Raw genomic sequence first — 27,623 nt, 5'->3', positions numbered from 1 at the left:
TATTATAATATATTATTATATAATATATATTATTTTATATTATTATATATTATTATGTTATTATTATATATGTTATTATATATTATTATCAGATAATAATAGTTCATTCTCTGCATGACTATTAATGGACAAGCATTTGACCTATCTTTTGATATATTCCTCACCTTCACTGTTTATTCTTTTTACTCAATACCTTAAATGGGAAAAAATTACATTAAAAATGACCAAATATTGGAAGGATATAAAAAAGCAGAAGAAGAGGACCACCTTTGAGAGTCTAAGTGTATTTACGAGTGCTACAACAGCATAGCTGCAGCTATTCCACTGTAGTGTAGACACTTACTACAGTGACTGGAAGCGTTTTTTCCATCACTTCTAATAAATCCGCTTCCTCGAGAGGAGGTAGCTAGGTTGACGGAAGAATTTTTCTGTTGACCTAGCTGCATCTATAGTCGGGGTTAGGTTGACCTAATTACATCGCACAGGGTGTGAAATTTTTCACAGCCCTGAATGATATAGCTAGCTTGACCTACACTTTAGGTGTAGCCCAGCCCTAATATTATGAAATGATCCTATGGCACTCACCCTGATCAGTATTTCAAGTGTCCCAGGCAGAGTTTTACAGAACCGGGGAAGAGCTTGTGTTCAGAAAGAGCACTCTGGAACAGAAGAATAACAGGGTAGTGCAGCGGGGATAGATAGTAGGAGCCATATAGGGAGATAGTGGAGGAGAACATGGAAGGGGTCAAGTGGACAGTGGGGAATAGTCAGGATGATACTGTAGGTGGGTGATGAGGAAGTGGGGGGATGGAAAAAGTGGGGAAGATTAATAGGTGTGGTCTAGGGGCTATCAGGGGATCGAGAGGAGGATGGTAAGGGCAGGTCTGTTACTGGGGCCTCAAGGGGACAGTGCAGGATGGAAAGGAGGGATGGAGGTTGGCAGGGAAGAGATGGGGTGTTCAGGGGGTGGGGGTGGCAGGGAGTGGTTGCTGTGTGATGGCAGCGACGGGGCGGGTGAGCAGGGCGTTGCTGGGTGACGTCAGGGGGGCAGTGGCGTCAGGGGAGGGCGGGGGAGGTTGCTGGGTGATGTCAGAGAGGGAGTGGGGGGTGGAGCCAGGGGGCTGGCGGTGGCAGGACACCCTTGGAGGACCGGAGGTGGGTCTCTGGGAGCCGCTCTGTTCCCTCTCCCACAGCTCTGTGGTTAAGATGGCGGCGGGGGCTGAGGGGGCGAGTCCGTGAGTCCCAGGCCGGAGCGCGGCGGGGCTGGGGGCAGCCCTGTGGGGAGCCGCCGGGCCGCGGGAGCAGGAGGCCGCCTGCCGGGTGGGCAGCGGAGGCGGCATGTGAGTGAGGGCTGGCGGGGGCCCAGGACGGCAGCGCGGGGATGGGCCAGCAGGTGGGCCGCGTCGGGGAGCCGGGAGCCGGGCTCCAGCAGCAGCCGCCGCCGCCTCAGCAGCCCAGGGGAGCGCGGGGGAGCAGCGCGGCCAGGCCCGCGGGCCGCAAGCGGGAGGCGGCTGGGCGCACCGCAGAGAGCGGCTTCAATATCTTCACCCAGCACGGTAAGGAGGGCGGAGGCAGCTGCCGATCACTGGCGAAGGGGGCGCCCCGGGGGGCGGTGGGGCAGGGTCTGCAGTGGGAAATAAGAGCAGGGGGAGCGGGGGTGAAGTAACAGCGACTGCGGAGGGACCGTTGGGGGCAGCCGCGCCCACCCCCTCCCCATCGCTGTCTGCGGGGGCACCAGCCCCGTGCACCCCCTTCCCGATCGCTGCCTGCAGTAGTCTGCTCTGGCGTGTCCCTCTCTTGAGATCTGTGGAGGGAGGGGGCTGGAGCTGCTCCCAGAATGATTTCTGCCAGGGCACGGATGGGGTGTGGGCAGCCCCAAGCATAGGGTCGGGGTGAAGTGCTCACTCAGGGAGAGTGATGTTATGTGGCTGTACAGCCAGATTTCCTGCCTCTGGAAGGGGAGCAATTAAAGGATGCTTCTCTCCTGAAGTGCAACGCCTATAGAGGCTCTTATTGCTACGGAAACTTCTATCTAGCTGAGTAGCTGCTATGCAAGGGGGCAGCGATTTTTGCTGCCTCTTTATTGGTAAGGATGTGTCTTTTGTAGACAAATATGAATGAAAAATTGACACAGAGCTACAAAGGCCCTCTATCTTAGCAAAATGTCTGTGAACATCATTGGGATGGGTCTTACCTTGTCAGACCCTTGTCTGTTTGAGGGGGTAAGTACTGAACATATTTCTGAGCTATTCTTACTATTTAACTTCATTTCAATTGCTGACATAGCTTTCTCATTACTAAAAATCTATGGAACAGGATGTTTTTGTTCTTGGCCTAGCTTTAATAGTCAGTATATCTGTCAGCTGACTTAGGTGAAGTCCAAATTTGTCATATTTTTTCACTCTACAGAAATAGAATACTGAATATGAAAGTGAGGTTACAGGAAAAGGTCCTCTTCAAAAAGCCAACAATTTAAAATACTGTATCTTTGTAATTTTCCTGTGCCTTTTTTGGCCCATTAGTGGGGGTACTTCATCCTGTAATACATAGGTCAAGGAAGGTTGAGAAGTATGATAATCAAAGCTGTACACCTTAGCAAAGAGCATGAGGAGCTGAAGTCTAATGTTGGTGCCTTTTGATTATTTCGTTTTTTTAATCTTGAGGACCTGAATCTGCTACTGAGAGCTTTATCGATTTTATTTCAGCTATGGCAGTCATGCTCCAGTGTTCATGTGGCAAAACTGCTTCTGACAGCTTAGCTCTTTCTGTGCCCAATGGAACAAGTATATGCATTAAGATCCTTGACTGCTGGTTACAGGTTTTTTAATGTAAACTCATCCACTATGGCAGCTGACATGCACAGCATTAGTAAATCAATGATACAGGCTTGTGGACATCTACCACCTGACATAGGCAGAGTGTAACCTTCAGTGAAAATTCACTTTCTAAATATACACCCTGTGTTGATGAGATTCTAAACATCCTTTATACTAAACAGCCCATGGACTTTAGGGCATTGTCAACTTAAAAAAAAGAAGAAAAAAGTTACTTCTGTCCAAATGTCTTGTGTGCTACTTGTGTTGCAGGTTGAATCCAAAGTTGCTATAATAGAAAGATTAGAGAGGAAAAAATTCAATAGGACCTTGTATAGTCAGTTTCACTATTTCCTCTGTACAGTCAATTAGTTTTCCTTGTGTGGGTCTTTCACAGAGCATCATAGGAGAGAAAAATTATTAAAAGTAGGAAAATTACTGTAAATCCCCCAAAATGGCTGAGGGGCTCAGGGGCAGGTATAGGTGAAAGTACTTTCTAACTCTTCAGTTTAATGTTGAAATCATAAATCTTTATCTCCACAACAGAGCTGCTATGAAAGCCTGATCAAACAGTCTAAACTATCCCTGTAATGACCAAGTGGCTCTCCTTGGTGTTTTGGTAGCAAAGAAGGATAGCGATAACTGTTTCTGGACTGAGGCAGTGCTGGGAAGAGAAATTATTTTCACAGGAAGTACAATATAGTAGATGGAACCATTTTTGGTTGTTTAAGTGTAATACAATTAAGGTTAATTCACATTCTCTTTACTCCAACTTACTGTAAATGCTCTTTCGTATATTGCAGTAGTACCTAGAGGTCCTAACCAAGTCTGAGGTCCTGTTGTGCTAGGTACAGAACATACAATGGAATAAGAGAGTCTGTGCCCCAGAAAGCTTGTCTGAACTGCCAAAGCTGGGAGAAAGGAAAGGTTTTATTCACATTTTGGGGAACGAAGGCACATAGAGATCCTTCTGCTGTTGCTGAGCTGATTGTCCCCTGCAATTCCTCTGCCCAGCACAAGCTCCTGCTCTCCCAGACCCGCAGGCTGATGTCTCATAGAACTAAGGAGAGAGGGAGCATGAAAGGAAGCCAGCCTCATAGCAGAAGAGCTATAGATTGGCCATTTAGAAAGAGCATTTCTCTGTGCTAGTAGTAACTTAGATTATTAAGACAAAATTACAGCAGCTCAGTTTTTCACTATTTATACTGCTTGCTTTTAACTCTCAGCTTGAACAATGAAAACTAGTCAAGATATTTTCACTGTCATGCTCTTAGTATTTGAAATAGTTTCGTTCCAAGCAGTTCAGGAGGTGTTTTCATAGGATGTGAGACAAATAGAAATCTGACTTTTTAAAGATTTTTTTTTTTTAAGAAGCCTGGATTCCCCCCGTGCAAAAAATCTAAATTTATGCAAGTTACAGCTCTCACCTCTGAATCCCCATGTTGCCACAATAAATGCTTCAGTCCTGTTAGAATTGTCCTCAAGTCCGTTAACACTTCACTAGAACTGATTAGTCCCTTAGAGACAAGAACTCACTCAATGGGGAGAAGTTATTATAGTGAAGTCTATACTATATTATAGTCAAGGCTAAATTCTTATCTTTAAACAGTCACCTCAGTCAGCAGCCAAAGCCCTCTGCAACCTTGGTGCAGTTAGAGAAGCAGGAGCTCACTTCCCTTTTCCAAGGAGGTTCCTCAATCTGCTCTTATTTCCCCTTGGATCCATTGGTTTCTCTTGCTCCCCCCCCCTTCTTCTTTATTCCCTTCACTCTTGCCTCCCTGACACCGTTCTGCTTGCTGACTTGACCTAGCTTTCCATTAATTTCCGTCACTACCTGGACCCAGTTTGCCAGATCTCCACCCTCCCAAGGCTTTTTCTGTTGGTATTGCACTTAGACTCCTTCCTTCTCTCGCCAACTGCCAGGGAGCCTACTGATCGCAGGATTCCATCCTTTCTCTGGTGAGCAGGGCAGTGCTTGTAGCAGTGTTCACTGTATGAATGATAGATCAATGTTCTTATCCCTTCTATGTGCCCAATTATAGTGATTGACCAGCACAGCCAGTCAGAGGCTGAAAATGAAAACCCTCCACCTGCCTCCATTTTTCTTGAAACACCAGCAAATGTGAGGAGATATAGATGATTGGCCAGTCCAATCCCTGGCTTTTCCAAATTCCTCCTCAAGCTCTGCTCAGTAAGTTGCATCCTATGCTGTACTACCAGCAGAGTGCACCTTGCTAAATCTGTGTGTACTCTTGCCAAGTGCAGTTTGGGGTGTCACTGGCATTTTAAGTCCTTGATAAGGAAACATACAGAAGAACAATATTTCTTTCCAAACTCAGAGTAGACTCACTAATCAAGATTTTTAAGTACAAGTGGGATCTGATCAGCAGAGGAAGGAATGTAAAAAACGGTCTTAATATAAACTGATAAAAAGTTTGCAGACAACACAAAAATTGGGGGTCTGGTAGCTAAGGAGGAGGACAGGTCACTGATTCAGAGTGATCTGGATTGCTTAATAAATGGGGCACAAGGAAACCATAAGCATTTTTATACAGCTAAATCTACACATCTAGGAACAGAGAATGTAGGCCACACTTACAGAATGGGGGGAATCTTTCCTGGGAAGCAATGACTCTGAAAATATCTTGGGAGTCTAATGGATAATCAGATGAACAGGAGCTATGGTCAAGAGAGCTATTGAAATCCTGGGATGCATAAACTGGGGAATCTTGAGTAAGAGTCGAGAAGTTATTTTACTTCTAAATTTGGCACTGGTGTGACCACTGCTGGAATACTGTGTCCAGTTTTGGTACCTACAATTCAAGAAGGATGTTGATAAATTGAAGAGGGCTTAGAGAAGAGCCACAAGAATGATTAAAGGATTGGAAAACATGCCTCGTAGTAAGACTCAAAGAACTCAATCAGTTTAGCTTAACAAAGAGAAGGTTAAGGGGTGAGTCTAAGTATCTATGTGGGGAACAAATATTTAATAATGGGCTCTTCAGTCTAGCTGATAAAGGTATAACATGATCCGATGGCTGGAAGTTAAAGTTAATCAAATTCAGACTGGAAGAAAGTCATAAGTTTTTAACAGCGTGTAATGAGCATTGCAACAACTTACTAAGTCATGGTGGAGTCTCCATTGTTGACCATTTTTAAATCAAGACTGGATGTTTGTCTAAACTACATGCGCTAGGAATTATTTTGGGGAAGTTTTATGGCCTGTGTTATATAAGAGGTCAGACTAGATAATCACAGTGGTCCCTTCTAGCCCTGGAATCTGTGATTTTTTTTATTCATCTTGGGCTATGAAAAATGGGGGAACTCTGTTTTCTTATTACATAAGATACTTTGAAATTCAGATTGTCCTTACACATCACTAGGTCTGCTTTGCCCCCCTATGCCCCCATCTGCTCTCTCATTCTAGTTATAGAGGTTCAGTCCCATGGGAGGGAAGGAGAGCAGATGTATCCAGAACTAGTATGGGTGTGAGATAGTTTGGGAATCTGTACAATTAACAAATTGTGTGTGTGATTATGAACTCTGATTATATCTTTATCAAGCTGCAAATTACATTTTGAGTGTGTTGTGGTACAGAGCTGACAATAGAGGGTTTTTAAACTTGGAATGGTCCTCAATTTTAATACAAACATCCTAGACCAGGGTCGGCAACCTTTCAGAAGTGGTGTGCTGAGTCTTCATTTATTCACTCTAATTTAAGGTTTCGCGTGCCAGTAATACATTTTAATGTTTTTAGAAGGTATCTTTCTAAAAGTCTATAATATATAACTAAACTATTATTGTATGTAAAGTAAATAAGGTTTTTAAAATGTTTAAGAAGCTTCATTTAAAATTAAATTAAAATGCAGATCTTATCAGTTTAGGGTGATCCTTGCCCTTGCTTTTCCTTGCTGAGTTTTCCAATGTCTGGCACGTATTTGGATACTTTAAGCTGCACACAGGCTTCTGAGTGATTAGTTGTTAACTGGCTCCAAGAGGGACAGAGGACAGATTTCATGTGTGAAAATACCTGTTCACACAGGTATGTGGCTCCAAATGCTGAAAGCATTGCAAACTCACTTTTCTTCAAACAGTTAAATTTCGCTGGCAGGGACGTCCAGCAGGTCAGAATAGAGGCCCCATGATCTGTCTCGGTAGCTTCAAGAGCACTCTGCAGATCTCCAAACTTTGATGCCCACAATTCTGAGCTTTTTAACTGAATGAGCTGCATTTCGAAATCTTCAACAGCCACCCACTGAAATACAGACAAATCCAAGTCACTTTCATTGAACTTTTCAGGTTTAATTAGAAAAGAAAGCATTGGGCCAAATTGCTGGAAATCTTGAAATCTGTCAGAAAATTCTGATTCCAGTTCTTGAATGTACATTCTAATCTCAATGTCAAATGCAGTGCGCTGTTCCACGTGGTGTGATAATGATGTAAGCAGCAAATCAGGCCTTAAAAATATCTCAGTACAGTGGCACTGGAACAATTTTTAAGGTGGGGATGCTGAGCTGTGACCCCCTTGCCCCTGTCTGCACCCCTTACTGCCCCAGACTGGGGCCAGTTGCAGAGCCCCAGGCCGGTGGCCAGAGCCCCAGGCTGGCAGAAACCCCCCACGGACCAGTGACTGGGACCCAGGGCTGGCAGTGGGCTGAGCGGGGCTGGTGGATGGAACCCCGACTGGCAGGGGGCTGGTGGCCAGCAGTGGAGCCCCCAGGACTGGTGGCCGGGACCCGGAGCCAGCAGTGGGCTGAGCGGGGCTGGCAGCCGGAACCCTAGGCAGCAGGGGACCAGCGGCTAGAACCCCAGGCCAGCAGCGGAGCCCCCGGGACCGGTGGCCAGGACCCAGGCAGTGTGAGTGCTGCCTTTGGCACGTGTGCCATAGGTTGCCTACCCCTGTCCTATACAGACTGGCTCCCAACCAGAAGAACTGGTTTATCTGGGGAGAGAATCCTAGATAACAGTCATTTGGTAGAGCACCGATCACCAGTTGAGGCTGATTCGGAAGTCACCTGATCAAGAGACTAGAAGTTTATAAAAGGACTCACAAGGGAAAGGCTCAGGACAAACACATGAGGTTTGGCAGGAGAGAAGAAGGGAATGGACTGACGATGGCCAGAGGAGGTAGATTGGGGAGAAGGCTACATGTTTCAGAACCCAAGCTATGCACTGCAACAGGAGGATGCTGGATGGCTCCAAAAGACTCTGACCTCAGCACAGAGAATGCTCTGGAATGGTAAGGAAACTGAGGCAGAGAAATGCATATAGAGTTTGTTTTTGACTAGATCTGCATGTCTCATAGTATTAAAGAGCAAAGTCTGTGTCATGTGCTATATCTTATCACCTGCCCCCTTGAAGCCTTATACTTTACCTCTTCAAGAAGAGTTCTGGAAGAGGGTGTGCTAAAGCTACAGGGGGAAATTGAGAAGCCAGTACTAGCCCCAGGGACTGGGCCACATAGTCCAAACTCTCAGTAGGGCGTGCCTGGGGATCCCGTGCCAGGGACGGTGACTGGACTCTGGAGGCTTAGAACACCCAAGGTTTTACTGGCTGGATCTTTTCACAGCAGTCTAGTGAGGGAGCACTAGTCTGGATCTGTGTCAGTGTTTCTGGAGGCAGTTCAAGGACTGGTAGATATGTTTTGTTACATAGAAGGAAGGGGAGGGAACCTTCAGTGTTGTGCACCAGGCGGCCATTTAAGAGACACCCTGATTTCCCCAGGGGTCTCAAGTTATCACCCACTGAGTGCTCTGAGCACAGCAGTGGAGTGTGAGCAGTTAAAAACAAAGGCACCACACTAGCATATCAGCCTGTCTCTGGTGGAGTGAAGCCCAAAGACCTAGACACTTCCGCAGATTTGGCAGCCTTATCTGAACTGGCCCTGCAAGTTGCCTTACTACAAGCATGTAATTGTGGCTGTAAATGCAAGAAATGGATCAGGATTGTTAGTTGCTAGTAGTGTATTGTAAAGTCAAGTTTAAATTGAAGTTTTGTAAATACAGTACAATAATTTACTGAAAAATAAACTTTAGTCTAGTAATTTGAGCATGGAACTAAGAGCCAGAGACTTGAACATTATATTATTGACTCAAACACTGACTCCTTATGTGACCTTTGACAATTGCTTATTCTCTAGTTGGTCTACACTACCAACTTATGTCTATATAAATATGTTGCTCAAGTGTTTGGAAAATCCACACCTGAGTGACAGTTATATCAACCTAACCCCAGTATAGACAGTGCTATGTTGACGGGAGGGCTTCTCCTAGTCGACATAGCTACTTCCTCTCAGAAAGGTGGAGTACTTGCATCGATGGGAGAAGCTCTCCTGTCGGTGGAGGTAGTGCCTTTGCTCAGTGGTACAGCAGCACCGCTGTAAGTGTAGATAAGCCCTTCATTTCTTCATCTGTAAAATAAGGACATTACCTTACTTGGGACATTGTATAGATTGATGTTGGAATGGTTTCTATCTTCGAAGTGACTTACAGAGTATTAAAATAATTTTATTATAGGGAAAAAAAAGAAAGGAATAATGGTCAGTTTCTCTGACCTGGTTGCTCCTACAGTACCTGTTAGTAATAGTGCTGGGTTTGTCCTAGTTCTGATTTCTTTGTTTGTGGACTCTACTACTCTAGACTTTTGATCCAAAGGGTCATTTCTGTTCCAGGTTTTGTTCTCTGGGAGGAGGAGTTTAGTAACCTTTTATTTTGTGCAGCAAGGTCAAGCAAGATAAGCCTGTACTTTTAAAAATAAAATCATCATTAAAGCTCCCCTAAGGCAGTTGGAGTGCTGTGCAACATGATAAAAACATTCTATCATGGGGGGGGAGGGGGGGAGCATAAAATGGCTTTTTTAAATTCAAACAGCCTGAGGGGGCTGGATACAGAAGAAAGAGGCGGAGGGAAAGAATAGGGGGTCAACTTAATATATGTGGATGTGTGATATAGCTCACACACATTCCTTTTAAAAATCCTATAATTTTCATTCATGCTAATGAAATATAGAGTTTGGGACAGAACTGATTGCCCAGTTTTTCCTGTTGCAAAATGCTCTGTGCTGACGTAATATAGTGACTGGACTCTGGGTGACTGCCTGTGCATTGTATTGAGAAATCTTGTGGGACCATAACATATAAATACCTGTCTAACAACTAATTACCCAAACAATGAAGGAGGATGGATCAGTTAAGTGTCTAAAGGAATGCCTCAATAGGACTTGAAATCATAGGCATGTTCTCTCTAATGCCCCAATTGCCCTATCTAAATTATTTCTGCAATTTCAATTGGATTCAGTATTAGTGTTCACATCGTGTCCTAAATTGTGGTGCACGGCAACATTGCACTATTAAAGAGCTACTGTATTACACTCCAAAAGTGAGGGAAATGATTCTAATTTCAATGGCTTATAAAACTGCTTGGGAGGAAACATACAAAGAATATATCCTGCATTTTATGTAGTATTTCTGGCATATTAATACTTCCTATACAATCTTCTTGTATGCAAAGAAACTGTACCTGAAGAAGCTAAGCATTGAAAGCAATAAGCAAATTACTTCAGAACATTTTAGCCAGAACTTTATGGACTGACCTTCTTAAAACTGAATTTAACCCCCAGCCCCCCCCATGCCTCCAATTCCTGTGTTCTCCAGATGGAACAGATGGCATGTTACAAATTGTGCTGGCAATATTTTGAGGGTTGCTACTGCTTGCAAGTATAGTAGTTTGTAAAATTTTTCCTAAACAGGTTTTTTGACAGCAGGGACATGGCCAAGTGAATAAATTGGCAGGACACAATTTTGATCAAGCATGTGGTACAGAGAAAGGAGACTGTCACCAGTTATTTTCATCATAGCTTTTTGCCTAGCTGGACTGGCAATTTGCAGAGTTGGTTTCCATCTCCTAGAGAAGCTGTGACAGGATTGTTGTTTTGAGCTCGAGGGAGGCTGTATTGCTAACCTTGATTGCCAGTTTACAGACTGTAGATAACTATATGGATAATTTTAGGATCATGTTTTGATCAGTGACAACTTAGTAGCCTGTTCTGAAAGCTACCTACCTTGGCAACTGTCAAATAGCCTTTCTTTAGAGAGCTGTATGAGAACTAATGTTTGCTGCAGTTAAATCATACTGTCAGACTATACCAATTCATAGACTAAGGCTAGGAGGAATCATGATTATCGAGGCTGACCTGTCAACACAATGTCAAGTTCTGTGGCCTATCTCCAGGGTTCGCTTAATTTGCTGTTGGTCTTAAGATTAATAGATTTGCAACACTGTGGACAGCTAATTAGCTTATTTAGGTCTGAACTCAATGTCAAACAACAAATTACATGAAGCAGGTAAGATGCACTGTTTCTTGAGCATTTGCTATTGTTAAAAGCAAGTGTCAGAAAAGTTAATTATACAAAAGAACCTAACTGTATCTCCCTTCCAGTGACTTGCCTATCAAATTCATTCAGTTTCCATGTCTTTCAAAGAGCTGAGGATTGCTGACCTAATCTGTTCTACGACATACAACAGTATCTATGCTGCTGTTAGTGCTCCCAGCTACTACTTAGCTGCATGCCAACAATTTTATTACGTAATTTGGTATTTACATGTGTAACATGGCTTGGTCCTAGTGTAGATGGCACCTTAAAGATGTGCAAGCAAGGTTGTGGAAGGAGAAAAACCTGTTCCATCTATCACTGTGTTCAGAAAAAGTTTGCTAGTGGAGAAGGTGAGGGGAGTACTTTTTCATAGGAATTTAGAAAAAATAAAGTAAGTCGTGGATAGAAGACGTTTGAGGTCCTTGAACAGAATTCAGAGAACAAAGTAAATTTTGTTTGTTGCTGTGACAGTACAGGTGTGAGCAACATCTGAAACAAGTGTTAACTCAAACCCATATAGTTAGCTATGCTGTACTCTAGTCTGTGTCTGGCTTTGTGGTCATGGTTGTAAAATGCAGGCTTCCGTTTTGGAGGCTAATCTTGTGATGATCTATGCAGGCTATTCTCTGTAGAATATATAGGCAACTGTAAAGCCATTTTTTGGGAGGGGGGTGAGGGGGTGAGAGAACCTGGATTTGTGCAGGAAATGGCCCAACTTGATTATCATGCACATTGTGTAAAGAGTTGTCACTTTGGATGGGCTATCATCAGCAGGAGAGTTAATTTGTGGGGGGAGGGGGGGGTGGAGGGTGAGAAAACCTGGATTTGTGCTGGAAATGGCCCAACCTGATGATCACTTTAGATAAGCTATTACCAGCAGGACAGTGGGGTGGGAGGAGGTATTGTTTCATATTCTCTGTGTGTATATAAAGTCTGCTGCAGTTTCCACGGTATGCATCCGATGAAGTGAGCTGTAGCTCACGAAAGCTCATGCTCAAATAAATTGGTTAGTCTCTAAGGTGCCACAAGTACTCCTTTTCTTTTTGCGAATACAGACTAACACGGCTGTTACTCTGAAACCTGTAAAGCCATTGAGGCTTCCTGTTGGTGGCACTGTAAACCACAATAGCAAAGTTTGGTTGTATTATGAGTGTCTGCTTTGGAAACCTCATATGAACATTGTGGCTTTATGAGTAGACATGAGTAATTGTGTTGGAGATAGGTACCTGCAACTACATCTGAAAAATAATTAGATACCCTTAACGGTAATGATAGCTTCCTGTATCAGCTAAACCATCCCAAGTTAATTACAGAATGGCTTTTGAAATTCCTTTATTTTTGTGCTGTTGAGCGAATGGGGAGGTGGAAGCTACAACTCTCATTAAGGATAGATAGCCAGTTTTATCTTAATTTTTTCTTGTTTTGACGTACCATTAAAGAGAGAAGGTTAAAGTCCTCAGGACTCTTACGAAATTACTTTCCTTAAAGGTTGGTGACTATTTTATCCAGAGACTTTATAGCTTTTTTAGAACTATTTTAGTCTTGTAAAGACATTTCTAGAACAATTGTATATACTGAAGTTTAGTTTAATTTTCTATAAAATACCTTTTGTACTTATCTCAAAGTACTTTATAAAACAATCAGATATTGGGGAATGCAATAATTGGAGGTAGAGCTATTGTATTCAGAAATGCACAAGGAGTTAAATTCTCCCTGGAATTGTGCTCTCATTGCTCACATACTTCAGATACTCTCCGGTTGGACAATTCTGCATGTGAAGATATTTACCCCCTTTTCCTTAGTAATTGCTGTTGGTGCATGTGATGCTTTCCAGCAGAACAGAGTGATGCTAAAGCAAACCATTCAGTTTCATGCTGCTGGATATGTACTATGAAGAGAGGCAGTGACACTATTCTCTGCTGATGTTGGGGCATTCTACAGAGGAACTGGGGGAAGAAATTAGAACATTGCTACATTCTCTCTTGAGTGTGTGGGGGTGGTGTATACAAATGTGTTCCCACCGAGAAAATATTGAGCTTGTATGTCTTCCGCTCCACATAGTGCATCCCCACTGTAGTAGATAGAGCGAGAGAGCCTGGACCACTAGACCTGGTGCAAGATTTGAGGCCTGAACCAAAGTCACACCATGTGTTAAAGCAGATGCTTGCAAGTTCATTGTCCAGTAAATGAATGTGGCAAAGTTGTTGATAGTGTACTAGGTGCTAGATATTTACATAAATATATTCCAGTTAGTATAGATACATTTCAGTCTAGTACAAAATAAGATGGTTTGACGATATAACAAACAGGGATGTTTTGTTCAAAATATCAAGAACAAGGGGAGGTAAAAAAACAAATGTAATGAAATACATAAGGTGGTATGTAAGTTGTGTATTCCAGTTGTTTGCATTAGCCTATAAATGTTGGGTACTTCACCATAACCCTTTGTCCAGCCTAGGGGCCAGCAGAAAGTCCCACCGCTGACTGAGCTGAGTCCATTGCAACAAGCATACGTGTTAGTGTAACGGTAGACATTGATCCAGAGAGCTAGTACTTTGCTTCGTTGACAATAAACCTGGCTGAGAGCCTTCACCACCAGACTGTGCCTGTGGTCGTATGAATAACATCTTTATGAATAACATCGAGTCTGCTAAACTAACACGCTGCACTATCTACTCACAGCATTGAAACTCCAAGGACAGAAGCACTGAGCAGCCTAAACAGTGCTACCAGGGCAACAACATTCCCACCTCCAGCACTTAACCACACTGGGTAGTACTATAAAGCTTTGCTCAACAAAATATCTGTGCAGAGTTGGGAACAGCACATGAAAAGAACACCCACTAGCACCATCAGAGTGAAACCGATCAGAATTGTGGGGTGGGCAACTATTCAGCTGCTTGTCTCACCACCTTCTTATGTTAGTACCTTGCGCAGCACTTGCAGTTCTGATCAGTCTCTGTTCCCTTTGTGGCTGTGGCAGGTGTGGAGAAGCTGACTGGAGAGAGCAGACTTTGCATTTTGGAGACGCTTGTGGCTCTCCAAACACTTGGAAGATAATTTGAAATTGCAGGAGTTTGGTGTTGAGGTCTCTAACAAGGCAGAGAACAAACATAAGACTTGGAAGGGAGAGGAGCTGTGGGGTAGAGGGAAGGGAACAAAATCAAAATTTTGATATGGCAAAGGAGAAAACTTCCAGTCCTTTCCTACTTAACTCCTGTTTAAAATCCTTTCCATATTTGCTAATTTGAGAAAATGTAGTGAGAAATATTTTAATTATGCACCACCCCACATGAGTGTTAGTGAGGAAAAAAGATCATAGAAATGTAGGGCTGGAAGGGACCTTGAGAGGTCATGAAATCCAGCCCTCTGCACTGAGGCAGAACAAAATAATAAAAAAAACCCATGCATCTGTACTATCCCTAACAGGTGTTAGTCCAACTTGTTCTTAAAAATCTCCAATGATGGGGATTCCACAACCTCCCTTAGAAGCCTATTTCAGAGTTTAACTACCCTTACAATTAAGTATTTTCCTAATATCTAACCTAGATCTTCCTTGTTGCAGATTAAGTCCATTACTTGTCTTACTTTCAGTGAATGTGGAGAATAATGGAGCACAGTCCTTTTTAGTAATAGCCCTTAACATATTTGAAGACTTACCAGGTTCCCACTCAGTCGTCTTTTCTCAAGACTAATCATACTCAGTTTTTTTTAAACTTCTCTCATAGGTCAGGTTTTCTAAACCTTTTATCATTTTTGTTGATATCCTCTGGACTCCCTCCAGTTTATGTACATGCAAAGTGTGGAACCCAGAGTTGGACACAGTACTCCATCTGAGGCCTCACTAGTGCTAAGTAGAGCAGGACAATTATCTTCCATATCTTACGTAACAACGCTTCTGTTAATACATCCCAGAATATTAGCCTTTTTTGCACATGCATCATATTGTTGATTCATTCTATTTGTAATCCACTATAACTCCCAGAGCCTGCTCAGCTACTTCCCCAAGACTATCTTCCAACTTGGCTTTGCCTACTTCCCATAGCTATGTCCAGTCTAGCACTGTTTGCTCCATGGCTCCCTGCTAGCCTTATGACCTCAGTTCTGCTCCATCTCATGACTGCCCTCAAGTCTGGCATAGCTTATCCCATAATTACCTCAAACCCATACCTGTCCCAAGGCCTGTAGTTTAGCACAGCCTGCCCCCATAGTGCCCCTACTATCCCCCATTAAGTTAGCCTCAACCCTATGCCTGCCCTTATTCTCCGCCACTACAAGTTCAGCTCTGCCCTTTACCGAGACTACACCCACATGGTACACTGAGCAGTTTCTCCCCATTGCATGGGCGCAGCTCCTGCCAGGCTAGTCTGGCAATCTCTCACTTGTTCTTATGATCTTCAAGTGCTGGTAAAGTCAATGTCAGGCTTTATTACTGGCAGTCTTACTGTCTGGTTAAAACAATAATAGAATCTTTGCTTGGAAATATTAACACAGGAAGTTATGCTTTTCTGTAGTTACAGGACTAGATGCACCTCTGTCCCTTTTCTGCTCTAAGGGCTTGTCTACACTTACCGGAGGTTCAGTGCTGCGGCGGTGTCGGGAACGCCTATGGCAGTGAACCCACTTAATAAGTAAAAACTGGCTGTCAATTTAGTGGGTCTAGTGAAGATCCACTAAATCGACTGCTGATCGCTCTCCCCTCAACTCCTGTACTCCACCTGATTGAGAAGAGTAAGCGGAGTTGACGGGAGAGTGTAGTGTGGACCCTGCGGTAAGTAGATCTAAGCTATGTCAATTTGAGTGTAACTCAAGTTCTGTAGCTTAGATAGACTTTTCCCTTTAGTGTAGACAAGACCTCAGTGCACTCCTTCAGGTCACAGGGCTCATGCCTTTACATCTTCTGGCTACAATACCCCTTTTATCCACCCTACTTATTTTCCTTTCAGGAGTCTTGACCAGACAGCCAAATAGTACAAAGAAAGCATATCAGAGAAGATGATTTTAAAACAGTCTGTGTAAATATTTGTCTTACCTAAGGGCCTTCCATGATAACCTGGGCAGGTCTAGCTTCTTCAGGTACTTCCGTGGGTGCCTGTGTCAGTGGTTTTCTGAAATTGCTTCCCCAACAACTGCCAGTCTCTCTCTTGAAAGGAGTTCTTTTTTAAACTGCTATAGTCCTTTTGACCTTGTATTCCTAAGTCTTTTCCTGTCCAGTGTTGTCTCTTAACAACCCTTAAGTGTTCATGCTATTAAACTGGACCAATATATTCATACAGTACACATCTCAACAAGGTCAGCATGCCACATTAGGAGCAGGTCCACACCACAATGTTTTATGCATTTAGGAAAGCATTGTGACAGATTTCAGAGTAACAGCCGGGTTAGTCTGTATTCGCAAAAAGAAAAGGGGTACTTGTGGCACCTTAGAGACTAACCAACGTATTTGAGCATAAGCTTTCGTGAGCTACAGCTCACTTCATTGGATGCATACTGATGAAGTGAGCTGTAGCTCACAAAAGCTTATGCTCAAATACGTTGGTTAGTCTCTAAGGTGCCACAAGTACTCCTTTTCTTTTTAGGAAAGCATTGTTTCCTATAATCCGAGAGTTGTCAGTTCATTGTAACTTTCACTTGGCTAAAACTGTTAATTTTTTTCAAGCTTTGGTCTCTTCAAATTTCAGGATAATTGTAAAAGCTGTTTGAACAAATCAGTAAGAAATTCACTGGTGAGCAAGGGTACCAGCAGCACTGACTTCTGCAAAATTTTCTTTAAAAAAATAAAACCCAAACACACACCACTCTAAGTTCCTAGCCCTTAAATTGTGATAACCTTTCGAACTTGAACAGAGTATAAATCAATGCTGTGACATCTTCCTAGGCTTGCTCCAGAGCCTTTGTTGCTACTAGCAACTAAATTAACAAGACTGTTCAATTTCACTGCTTCTATTGGGAAGCCTGTGGGGAGTCCTGAAACTGACAAGAATTTCAATTTCATGGTGCTCCTTGGGAAAACTATGAACAGCAGCATAGGCAGGGAATAGGTTTTTTTTTTTTTTTTTTTGTGACTTGTCCAGTAGCTTTGTGGCAGTATTTGATCACTTGAGACATGGAAGACACCTTTTCCTTTAAGGTATGACATGGTGAACATTATGATGTGAAACATTTAATCATCGAATCATGAAAGGTTGCTCTGCTGACTACAAAGTTCTTTTAATCATTCCTAACTAGGATGATGAACATGTGGGGGTGTTTAGAATTTTCTCAAGGCAGAGGTAATAGTAAGGTCTGTGGCTGAGTAAAGGACTACTATTTAGTAGTTCTTGTGAATGTGAAATCCATCCTCTGACCTAATTTATCCACGAACCAAATCAAACAGCTTCTATGTTATCAATACTATTATTTCATAGGAATGCTAATTTGAATGTGTTTGCTTAACTTGTTGTTCTCCTGTCCTAAAAATCAAATACAAACAAAGGAACTGATCTGATTGGAAAGCTTTTATCTGAAGAAAGCCTTTGGAGTGAATGGGAAAACTGCAGATAATTTTATAGCCTCAAACTTTAAAGCACTAATGTTTCACTTTGTGTTTAGCTTTCCTTTTTGTCCATCTCAAAACACTTTTACAGGCATTAAGGCTCACATCATACCTATAAGGGAAGTGTTACCCTTTTTCAGGTTAATAAACCAAGACACACACATTAAGTTCAAAATTTTCCTAAGAGTCCACTACTTTTGCATGTTGTTTTTCTTGGTGTCATCAACATTCAACTTGACATAGATGTCTGATTTTTTTTCAGAGGTGCTTAAGCATTGGGTGGCTAAAGTTGGATGCACAAAGTTAGACACTCAGTTGTTGTTGGCTTCTCAAGGTTACACAGTGAGACTGGCAAAGCAGGAGAAATCTAGGATTCTTGACTCCCACTCCTTTGTTCTAACACTGCATAATCTGTCTGGTCAGCAAACTCCATCCACTTAATATTGTTATGTCAACTCTCTCAAAGTTTTAACATGGTGACTATTGATTATAGTTCAGGTGTAGAAGGTCATTGTACTCTAAATTCTAGTTTTCAGTAAATTGTAGAAAAATTCCTGCACTTTGGCTGATTATTGGAGAAAAGTTTTGAAAATTCAAAAGCCCACCTTCTATCATTTCTTTTCCAGCTTGAGCCTTTGTAGAAGCTAAGCTTGTTTACACAAATTTGCCCAGAAATGAATCAGTTTTAATTTCCACGTATGTTGTTTTGGTGCAGGTCTGTGCAGATACTCTCAAGCCTTTTTACCAGGTTACACATAGTTAAGGCTAAGATTTTATCATGATTATTTTTAGTAAAAGTCACTAACAGGTCACGGGCAATAAATACAAATTCACAGAGCCCGTGACCTGTCCATTACTTTACTAAAAATAACCAGAGAGGGGACAGAGTTAGGTAGGGGGAGGAATGGGGTCCATGGGGGGGAGGGGGCGGAGAGCTCACAGGCCGAGCCCCCCACCATGGTGGGGGACACAGCCTCTTCTATTATTGTTTTAACCAGCCCTTCTAGTGTAGATATACCTAAACACCCAATCTGAAGTAAGTGTCTACACCTAGGTCTGCACCATAAAGGTGTGAATTAAAACTGATGTAATTATTTCAAAGTAAGTTTGTGTGTATTCAAGCCCCAAGTCAATATTTAGTTTTTACCATTTGATATTTGGCACATGCTCTATGAAATCTTTCAAGTAACGTTTTGTGATCGCAGTGCTGCTAAATACCACAGTACTTTACTTGGAGTTCCTGTTTTACAGATAGGGAAACTTTCAGAGCGTGCTGAATATTAGCTGATGTTTGTACAACAGTTGCCTTTTTATAGCAGCTGGCTTGTAGCTGATATGCAGTGAGATAATGCACTAAGGGATTAGCATTTTTCAAGTGTCCTGGCCCAAACAGAAGTGAGCCATAATGGGGGAAATCTTTACAGTGCTTTCTCGGTTGGAAAACTCTCCTTTTTACACTGGAATATGAGTCTGTGTGTGAAACAGTTACTGCATTTTAGGAGTATGGTATAGGTGATCTGTGGTACAGGCAGAGCTGGCTATGTTCTTTGAAATACTGATACAGCAAGAACGGTACAATGCTGTGTACATTTAAAGCGAGACGGTAAGAGGAGCAACTACATACCTTTGCCTAACCTACAAAAACTTCAGCATACCACTAGGGGATGCTACAGTTCTTTAGAATCAGCATCCTACCACTAACCCAGGAACCTATCCTTGCAACAAAGCCCATTGCCAACTCTGTCCACATATCTAGTCAGGGGACACCATCACAGGGCCTAATCACATCAGCCACACTATCAGAGGCTTGTTCACCTACACATCTACCAATGTGATATATATCATCATGTGCCAGCAATGCCCCTCTGCCACGTACATTGGCCAAACTGGACAGTCTCTACTTAAAAGAATAAATGGACACAAATCAGACGTCAAGAATTATAACATTCAAAAACCAGTCGGAGAACACTTCAATCTCTTTGGTCACTCGATTACAGACCTAAAGGTGGCCATTCTTCAACAAAAAAACCTTCAAAAACAGACTCCAACGAGAGACTGCTGAATTGGAATTAATTTGCAAACTGGATACAATTAATTTAGGCTTGAATAAAGACTGGGAGTGGATGGGTCATTACACAAAGGTAAAACTATTTCCCCATGTTTATCCCCCCTCCCCCCCCACCGTTCCTCACACGTTCTTGTCAACTTCTGGAAATGGCCCACCTTGATTATCATTACAAAAGGTTTCACCCTCCCCCTTCCCCCCCCCCCCCGCTCTCCTGCTGGTAATAGCTCACTTTACCTGATCACTCTCCTTACAGTGTGTACGGTAACACCCATTGTTTCTTGTTCTCTGTGTATATAAATCTCCCCACTGTATTGCTGTAGCTCACGAAAGCTTATGCTCAAATAAATTTGTTAGTTTCTAAGGTGCCACAAGTACTCCTTTTCTTTTTGTGGATACAGACTAACATGGCTGCTACTCTGAAACCCATCCTACATTAGCATGCTTAAGAGCTTTGTTTTCTGTTTGTAGCAAAAACCTCTGGGCTCTTTTGAGATTAGGATGCTATTTATGAGGAATCCATCCTTGGAAAACAACTCCTACTTAGGAAAGCACAAAGATTCATAGATATTAAGGTCAGAAGGGATCATTATGATCATCTAGTCTGACCTCCTGCACAACACAGGCCACAGAATCTCACCCACCCACTCCTGCAATAAACCTCTCACCTATGTCTGAGCTATTGAAGTCCTCAAATTGTGGTTTAAAGACTTCAAGGAGCAGAGAATCCTCCAGCAAGTGACCCGTGCCCCATGCTACAGAAGAAGGTGAAAAACCTCCAGGGCCTCTTCCAATCTGCCCTGGAGGAAAATTCCTTCCCGACCCCAAATATGGTGATCAGCTGAACCCTGAGCATATGAGATATCTGAATACTAAGTTGGAGGTAGGTATCGTCACTTTAAAAAAAGTGGTGGTAGTGATTCAATAGCTCTCACTCTTTCCTTGGTTCAGTACTGAACCAATGCTCCTATATTGGTGCTATGGTCATTTTGTATCTATTAGGTTCCATCCTACAGAGTACCATGCTTCAATGGTAGGTGAGTGATTTGACCATTGTGAACTACTGGATTCTCACCAGCTTGAGGGTTGTTAAGCAGACAGTTATTAAGATGACTACTTGGCCCTCCACCTAAGCCCCAAATCCCAAAGCTCCAACCTTTGTCTGGTGGCCCAGGATGACCTGACCACTACAGGAAAAAAAAAGGAGAAAATGGACACCAGAGATAATGTAGGAGTGCTTATAGAAGGGGCATATCAGTTTATCATCAACATCCAAATCCTCTAGTCCCATTTCCCCATAATTCTCCAACCTCTCAGGCAAGTCTAAAGTTTCCTAGGGAGATAGGCCCCAGCCTCCCCCAATTCAGTATCTTTACCACCACCACCACCACATCCCTGTGGCATTCTTTCAGCAATCCAGTTGTCTTGGGTGTTGCTTTTTCTCTCCCACTCAAGAGCTGAGTCTTTTATATAGATGTCGGACCCCTCCCATTCCCAGAAGCCTGTGAGAGGGTTAGCTAATTGGAGACACCAGCTTGGGTTTTCTCCCCCCATGTGACAGTTCACACTGTCACACCTATATTATACACACACACACAGTGTTCAGAAACCTTTGGGAGTGAGTGGTGTAAAGCTATATAAATATTAAACTGCTGTTAAACATGCATACTGCACCTGATCATGTCAGGTTTTATTGCTGTAGAATTACCTCTAGATGCTCCAGTGCTCTTTTCTAATCTGCAAAATGGGGATAATACTGACCTAACTCATAGAGGTGTTAAGTATTTTACCTGGTTGTATACAGTGCTTTGAAGATTAAAAGGGCTTTGTAAGTGCTAAATATTGAAGTACTGCCTTTGCCACTGATTCATTCATTTGGTAGGCTAGTATTAAACAAGAAAAATGCATTTCTGCTGTGATTTCTTTTTTTAGACAGTGTTGCAGAGATCACTTGCTGGTAGGGATGTGGCAGCGTGTCTGAGGAGAGATTGGCTTTTATGTTGACTTATTTGACTTGCCTTGAAATGTGCACTCGCAGCACTTTAATAAATTTGTTGAATGTTATCTAATTTAACTTCAGATTCTGCAGGTATAGTCCCACTGTATCATTTGGCAAAATGCCATTTTTTTAGCACCTGACAGCAGAACTTAGTAAAAAACATGAAATGCTCATGCCTCCTTACAGCAAAAATGCTCAATGAAACAATTAGTACTATACTCCCTAAGACAAAACTGACAAAGGAGAAGCTTTCTGTTCTTCAGCACTAATGAGTAAATGACTGCTGTCTCACAGCTGTGCTAAATCAGGACAGAGACTTTCTGCACAAGTACTGTTTATTTTATGTACATTTACATAAGCCTACATAGGTCCACACTACTATAATTGGTCTATACTTAAAATACAGACTTTTGGGATAATTTTTGAGTATAAAAACCTGTTATAATTAAGATTGTGATTGAAAACTCATAATTTAGGAATCTGAGAAATTACACCATAGCTACAGTATCCTAAACATGTCTTTTTGCTCACGTGCTGTTATATAAGTCAGGATTTATTGAAATGGAAGGGGATTGTGCAAAGGCACTCATCAGGCCTCCATTCCCAACATTTTCCCCTTTGATATGCCCATTTGACCAGCATTTACTGTGCACCATTTTTTCCTTTTCTTACAGAAAGAGCAAGAAACAGTGTCACATGTTTTTTCTGTTGCCACAGGGAAATAGTCTACCATGACCTTCATAGCTGTGGGAGCCTTAACAAGTTGCAATTGAGAGAGTCTCTTAAAACATTTATTAGTAGAAAAACAATTTGGGTGCTTTGGAAACAGTTACGCTCTATATTTTATACTGCATAGTGCTTGATTTCTCCAAACTGAAGATGAGTCTATGTGGCATCATTCCTATATTACAGTTTCTGATTCTTCCAACAGCCAGTTAAGTGTATTTTAAATTGTGAGCCAACAGTGCCACTCCATGGGTCGTATTGTGTGAAATGGGGCAACCTGGGGCCCAAGTAAAGGGAGATTGCCTTAATAAGCTCAAGAATTGGTGCTGGGGGTTGCATCATGAACACTGACTCAAGATACTTATTTCCTCTTCTTCTTCAGCTGAATGTGGCACCCTCTCCCCATACTGGGGAAAGAGACTAGTTAGTCGTGCGCTCCAGGAATGTGTATCGTTTCTATGTTGGCCCTCCTTTCTCCATTATGGTTCTTTTGGTATCTTACTCCCTAGCCCTTTGTTCTATTGGGCTCTCTCTTCTATGGACTGCTGTGCTGCCATCTCTTGTGTTGGGTTCCCTCTTTGCCTCCTTAATTCCCATTCTGTATTGCTCCCCTCATTGCAACTAAGTCCTCTCCCTTCCCCCATCTTACCCTTTCTATCCTCAATTGTGTCCATGGCTACTCTGTTTGTGCTTTTCCTCCTCCCAGGAAAAGTAATGAAATGTGAGTAAATACCTCTTTCCATATCTTGTTGGTTTCCATTACCATCATACCAAATTCCTGTTCCTTTGGTTGTTTCTCTAGTCCCAGTGAAACTTACAACATCTATGCCCTAAGTCCTTAGCCACATTAGAAACAGAATGCCAGCTCTAGCTGTAGAAACATATATGTATAATAGGAAATCCAATTTCTGTGGCCAAAGTTGGCATTTTGATTTTGTGGACAATATAGAACTATGGCTTAAATTTTCTTCCAGTAGAATCAAATTTTCTAAATTAAGTGCTGGTTTGCAATAGCTCTAGCTCCTATGTGGTGCTTTTCATTTTTAAGACTCAGCGACTTACAAAAGGAAAGGTAAGAAATATTGTTCTCATTTTACAGATGAGAAAATTGTTACAGTTAAACAAAACAGTTTGCCTAAGTGCATGGAGCAGAGGTGTAGCAGAACTACTAACTCCCAGTCCACTGCCTTATCCATAGGACCACACTTCTTTCTTAAAGCGTGCCAATGGACATTTTTTATCAATTTTGTCCTTTACCCTCTAACAAACATGTTTTGTATTTTATGGTGTTGGAAATGAAAACAAACCTGGTGTCAGGGCAGTTTGGGGATTATTTATGTGAAAAGTACTACTTCAGAGCTGGGTGGATTTGATTTAAATCACTAGTCAGGAAGACTCGATTTAATCGTGGATTTCTACATAAAAGTGCATTCTTGTTGGTTGTTATAACCTTAATACATATTCTTCACAACTATATGTATTCTGGATTTTTTTTCTTCAACAGCAAATGTAATATTTTAACAAAACAAGCATATGAATTTTTGAATTTAAATATTCAAGTTTTTTAAAATCAGGTTTGTTTTTGTTAAAATTGTTTAACTAAAATAGTTAAATGAAATATTTTGAAAAAACACCGAAATTACATCGACTATGTCAGCCAGGTCAACACGAGAAACTTAAAATATTGGCTTCTGCAGCTAATGCAGTTGTCTTCACCTTCATTTTCCTGTTTATTCATAATCTGGAAAAGAAAAACAAGCTTTCCTGCTTTTTCAGGTCCCAAACGATTTCTCAATTTGGAATGAATTAGTTAAAGGAAGAAAATATTCTTTCTACAGCGGCAGAAGAAGTTACTGCTGTTTAAAAGTGAGACTATCACTTCAACAGTCTCTGAATCCAAGTGCTTAAGTGACTTCTACCAGTTCACTGGTGTGACTTTCTTTAAAACATCAGCAAACATATATTTTTTGAATGGTTCACCCTTAGCTCTGAAGTTTATTATAGTTGGCATTATAGAGGGATGATTGCTGGATGTCCACGTCATAGCCAACTCCTCTTCTTCAGCAGTTAAGGTTTGATCCTGGTACTGTGTATTGAGAATATTTTCAAGAAAATGAGCTGGAGATAGTGCTTGTCCCATTCATTTTTTTAATGCTTGTAATTTAACTCTGTCCTTGCATATTTCTCTTTTTGAGATCTCACTCAGTTTCTTCCAAATTTCAACAGCGTCAGCAGTAAAACAGCTATTTCCCTGCATTTTGTTCAAGGCTACAGAAATAGACCTCAGGGTACTCAGCATGTGTTCAACATTTCTCTTAAGACCAGTGTTGAGAACTTTGGCTGTGACAGTGGCATCTATTTTTTCACAATTTTGTTCCCAAACTGTCATCAGATTAGGCCAGTTCTTGATATAGTGCTCAAAACAGTCCACTACTGAGTTCCATCGCACGTATTGTGAGAGAGTTACTTTGGTTTCTCCACTTTTTTCAGAGCAGCTGCTGCAAAGTGGTTGTTACGGAAGTATTTTGCAGTTTCAACAACATTCGCCTTTATTTCTGGAACACTGAAGTCTTTGGCTAGGAGGTGCATCAAATGAGCACTGCAACCATATGTTATTAGCTTGGGACTCTCTTCTAAATAATTTCTTCTAATCTTGGATACATTTGCAGTATTGTCTGTGACCAAGGTGCGTACTAGATATTTGAATTTTTTTTTCACAGTTTGTTATAGCTTTTACTGCTGCTACTTGTAAGTATTCTGCTGTGGTTGCATTTCCTGATGTATCAATTGTTTCTGTAAGGAAGACATTCCCTTCTTCTCTTGTCACACAAGTACATACAACAGTATCAAGACTCAAGTTAATAATTTCACCCTCTAGACATTTTGCACACTGCTCAATTTCTCTTTCATACACTTTATCCAGCAATTTGCCTGCGACATCTGCTCTGTTGGGTGGACTGTATCCTGGTCTTAACGATTGAACCGTGTTAATGAAGTGTGGGTTCTCAATCATTTGGAAAGGAGAGTTTGTTGCATAAACAAACTGGGCACTTCTTCATCAATTACCTCTTTTTGTAATCTGTTGGTTCTTATCACAAACTTCTCTATGGTTGTTTCTGGATGATGGAGATTTTTTTTTTCTTTTTGCTACAGGTGATATACTGTGGCTATGTGACATACATGATGTGACTGAAACACTATCATTGACAGATAACTCTGAAACTATAGAAAATGATGGTGATCTTGAAGGTGGATAGTCTTCAGAATCCTATATGTAGAGGATGGATTCTCCTGAACAAAAGAAGTCAATGTAGTTATTTAATTATTACCATACTTTCATTTAGTATTATTCATTGCATTCACTGACACTCAGTACTACTTTAAAGGTGAAATTGTAAAAGGAAGATCTGTCTATTTCAGCTATTTATTTTTTATCACAACTGTATCTAAAATGATAGTACCATAGAGTAACAACTATTTTTTTGCTCAAACATGAGATTTCAAGAATAGACGGGCAGTCCTTAAGAAAGAAGTATGAAATAAAAAAGTTTACCAACCTGAAGATCCTGCATGTTCAGACATGTTCCTTTCATCAATTTCAATGCAGCTTCCTCCTGAGAAGGAACACTTCTCATGATGTTTCATTCGGGCAACTAGGCCTTGCATTTCTTTTTTGCACTGTTTGCATTTTGCACGCATGCCTGTCTTACCCACAGGTGGAGGAACTTCATTAAAATATTCCCAAACTGGGTCTCTTTTATGGCCTGCTGCTATTATAGGTTTCCCCTTCTAGTGAGAGAATGGTATGGTAGATCTCAAATCAATGAAGGCTACACTCAGAAAGACCTTGAGACTTCTGGAATATGCTGCTCAAACAGTTTCACTTTTGTTTCTACTGCCTGTCCCTCCCTTCTCACATTTATCCCCAGATTTCTTCTCCTTGTCCAGATCTATTCCACCCCCAACAATCTTCTTATTCATTGAACTTTTTAAAACTTTGCACTTTTAGAGAGAGGGAAGGGATTGACTCTGTATACACAAATTTGCAGAGGGACAATAGGGTTGAGGTCTGTTATTTCTCACCTCTCTCTATTTATTTTATTTAAAAACATTTATGCTTTTAACAAGCATATCTCTTGAGACATAAATCCACAGTTTGAGAACTGCAAAACTAAGCATCTCTGATGGTATCTTCTAGGCTGAGCACTGAGTTCTATTGGGTAGACAGAAAGAGTAACCTAAACAGTCTATACAGAAGCCCCTGGAACCCCATAAAATTGGGTCCCTAATCCTTGAACTATTGGAACTTATTTACAAAACTTCTCTTAAACATTACATGAATATATTGTCTCATGCTATAGAATTAGAGTTTATACTCCCTATTCCATGATGAGATAGTTTTAATTAAGATACAGTATAGCTCAAAGATATCTTTAGATAGAGTTTTTTCCCTCAAAAAGCATTTTATCAAAAAAATCCAATTTTTTAAAAAAACAATGTTGATTTTTATCCACCCTGCTTCACAGGGGTGTGGTGAAGATAAAATAGATTGTGAGGTGCACAGATGCTATTGTAATAGTGGCTATGTAAGTACCTAAATTAGAAATATTTTGACTCAGTATTATGCACCATGACTGCATGAGTATCTCTTTACATTTCTTTGCATATAAACTGAAGTTGCAGGTTATTCAGTACTAGTGATGGACAGCCTTGGAGAGTGAAGTCTTTTATCCACAGAACAGGTACAGCATCGTCCCACACACTGCCTCTCCAACATGCTTCAACCCTTACCTGCAGGAACTACTTCTGGGAATGAAGGCAGAGTGAATTACTCTGCCTATATGTAGAGAGTGCAAGCATGAATGTCAGTTATCACAGAGTATCTTGTAATGTGGCTATTTGTCCACTAGGAACTGCCGTGAAGCCGTATTAAAACCACTGGCAATCCCCTTGTATTTTTGTTTGCTACTTGGAAGCAGAAGGGCTAGATGGCTGTCTACTTTCCTTTTTCCTATGGGACCAGGGCTCAGTCCAGATTGAGGTCTTTAGGTTTATGAATGAGTTCTCAGTTTATTCTGAACATGAATTTTCTATGACCGGGATAACTTCTCAGG

General features: G+C 41.6%; 1 protein-coding gene across 1 annotated transcript in view; it reads left to right on the top strand.

The window, feature by feature from the left end:
- The first annotated feature begins 1,185 nt into the window (after nt 1-1,185).
- Nucleotides 1,186-27,623, top strand: part of ABL2 (ABL proto-oncogene 2, non-receptor tyrosine kinase) — a 74,393-nt gene continuing 47,955 nt past the window's right edge. Inside the window, exon 1 of the mRNA XM_073356516.2 lies at nt 1,186-1,556. Coding sequence (XP_073212617.1) covers nt 1,382-1,556 — 175 coding nt within the window. The 5' untranslated portion in view covers nt 1,186-1,381. The remainder of the gene's footprint in view (nt 1,557-27,623) is intronic.

This window comes from Lepidochelys kempii, chromosome 8 (assembly GCF_965140285.1).
Source record: "Lepidochelys kempii isolate rLepKem1 chromosome 8, rLepKem1.hap1, whole genome shotgun sequence".
In the NCBI taxonomy this organism is placed as follows: domain Eukaryota; kingdom Metazoa; phylum Chordata; order Testudines; family Cheloniidae; genus Lepidochelys; species Lepidochelys kempii.
This window is presented reverse-complemented; position numbering and strand designations above follow the sequence as displayed.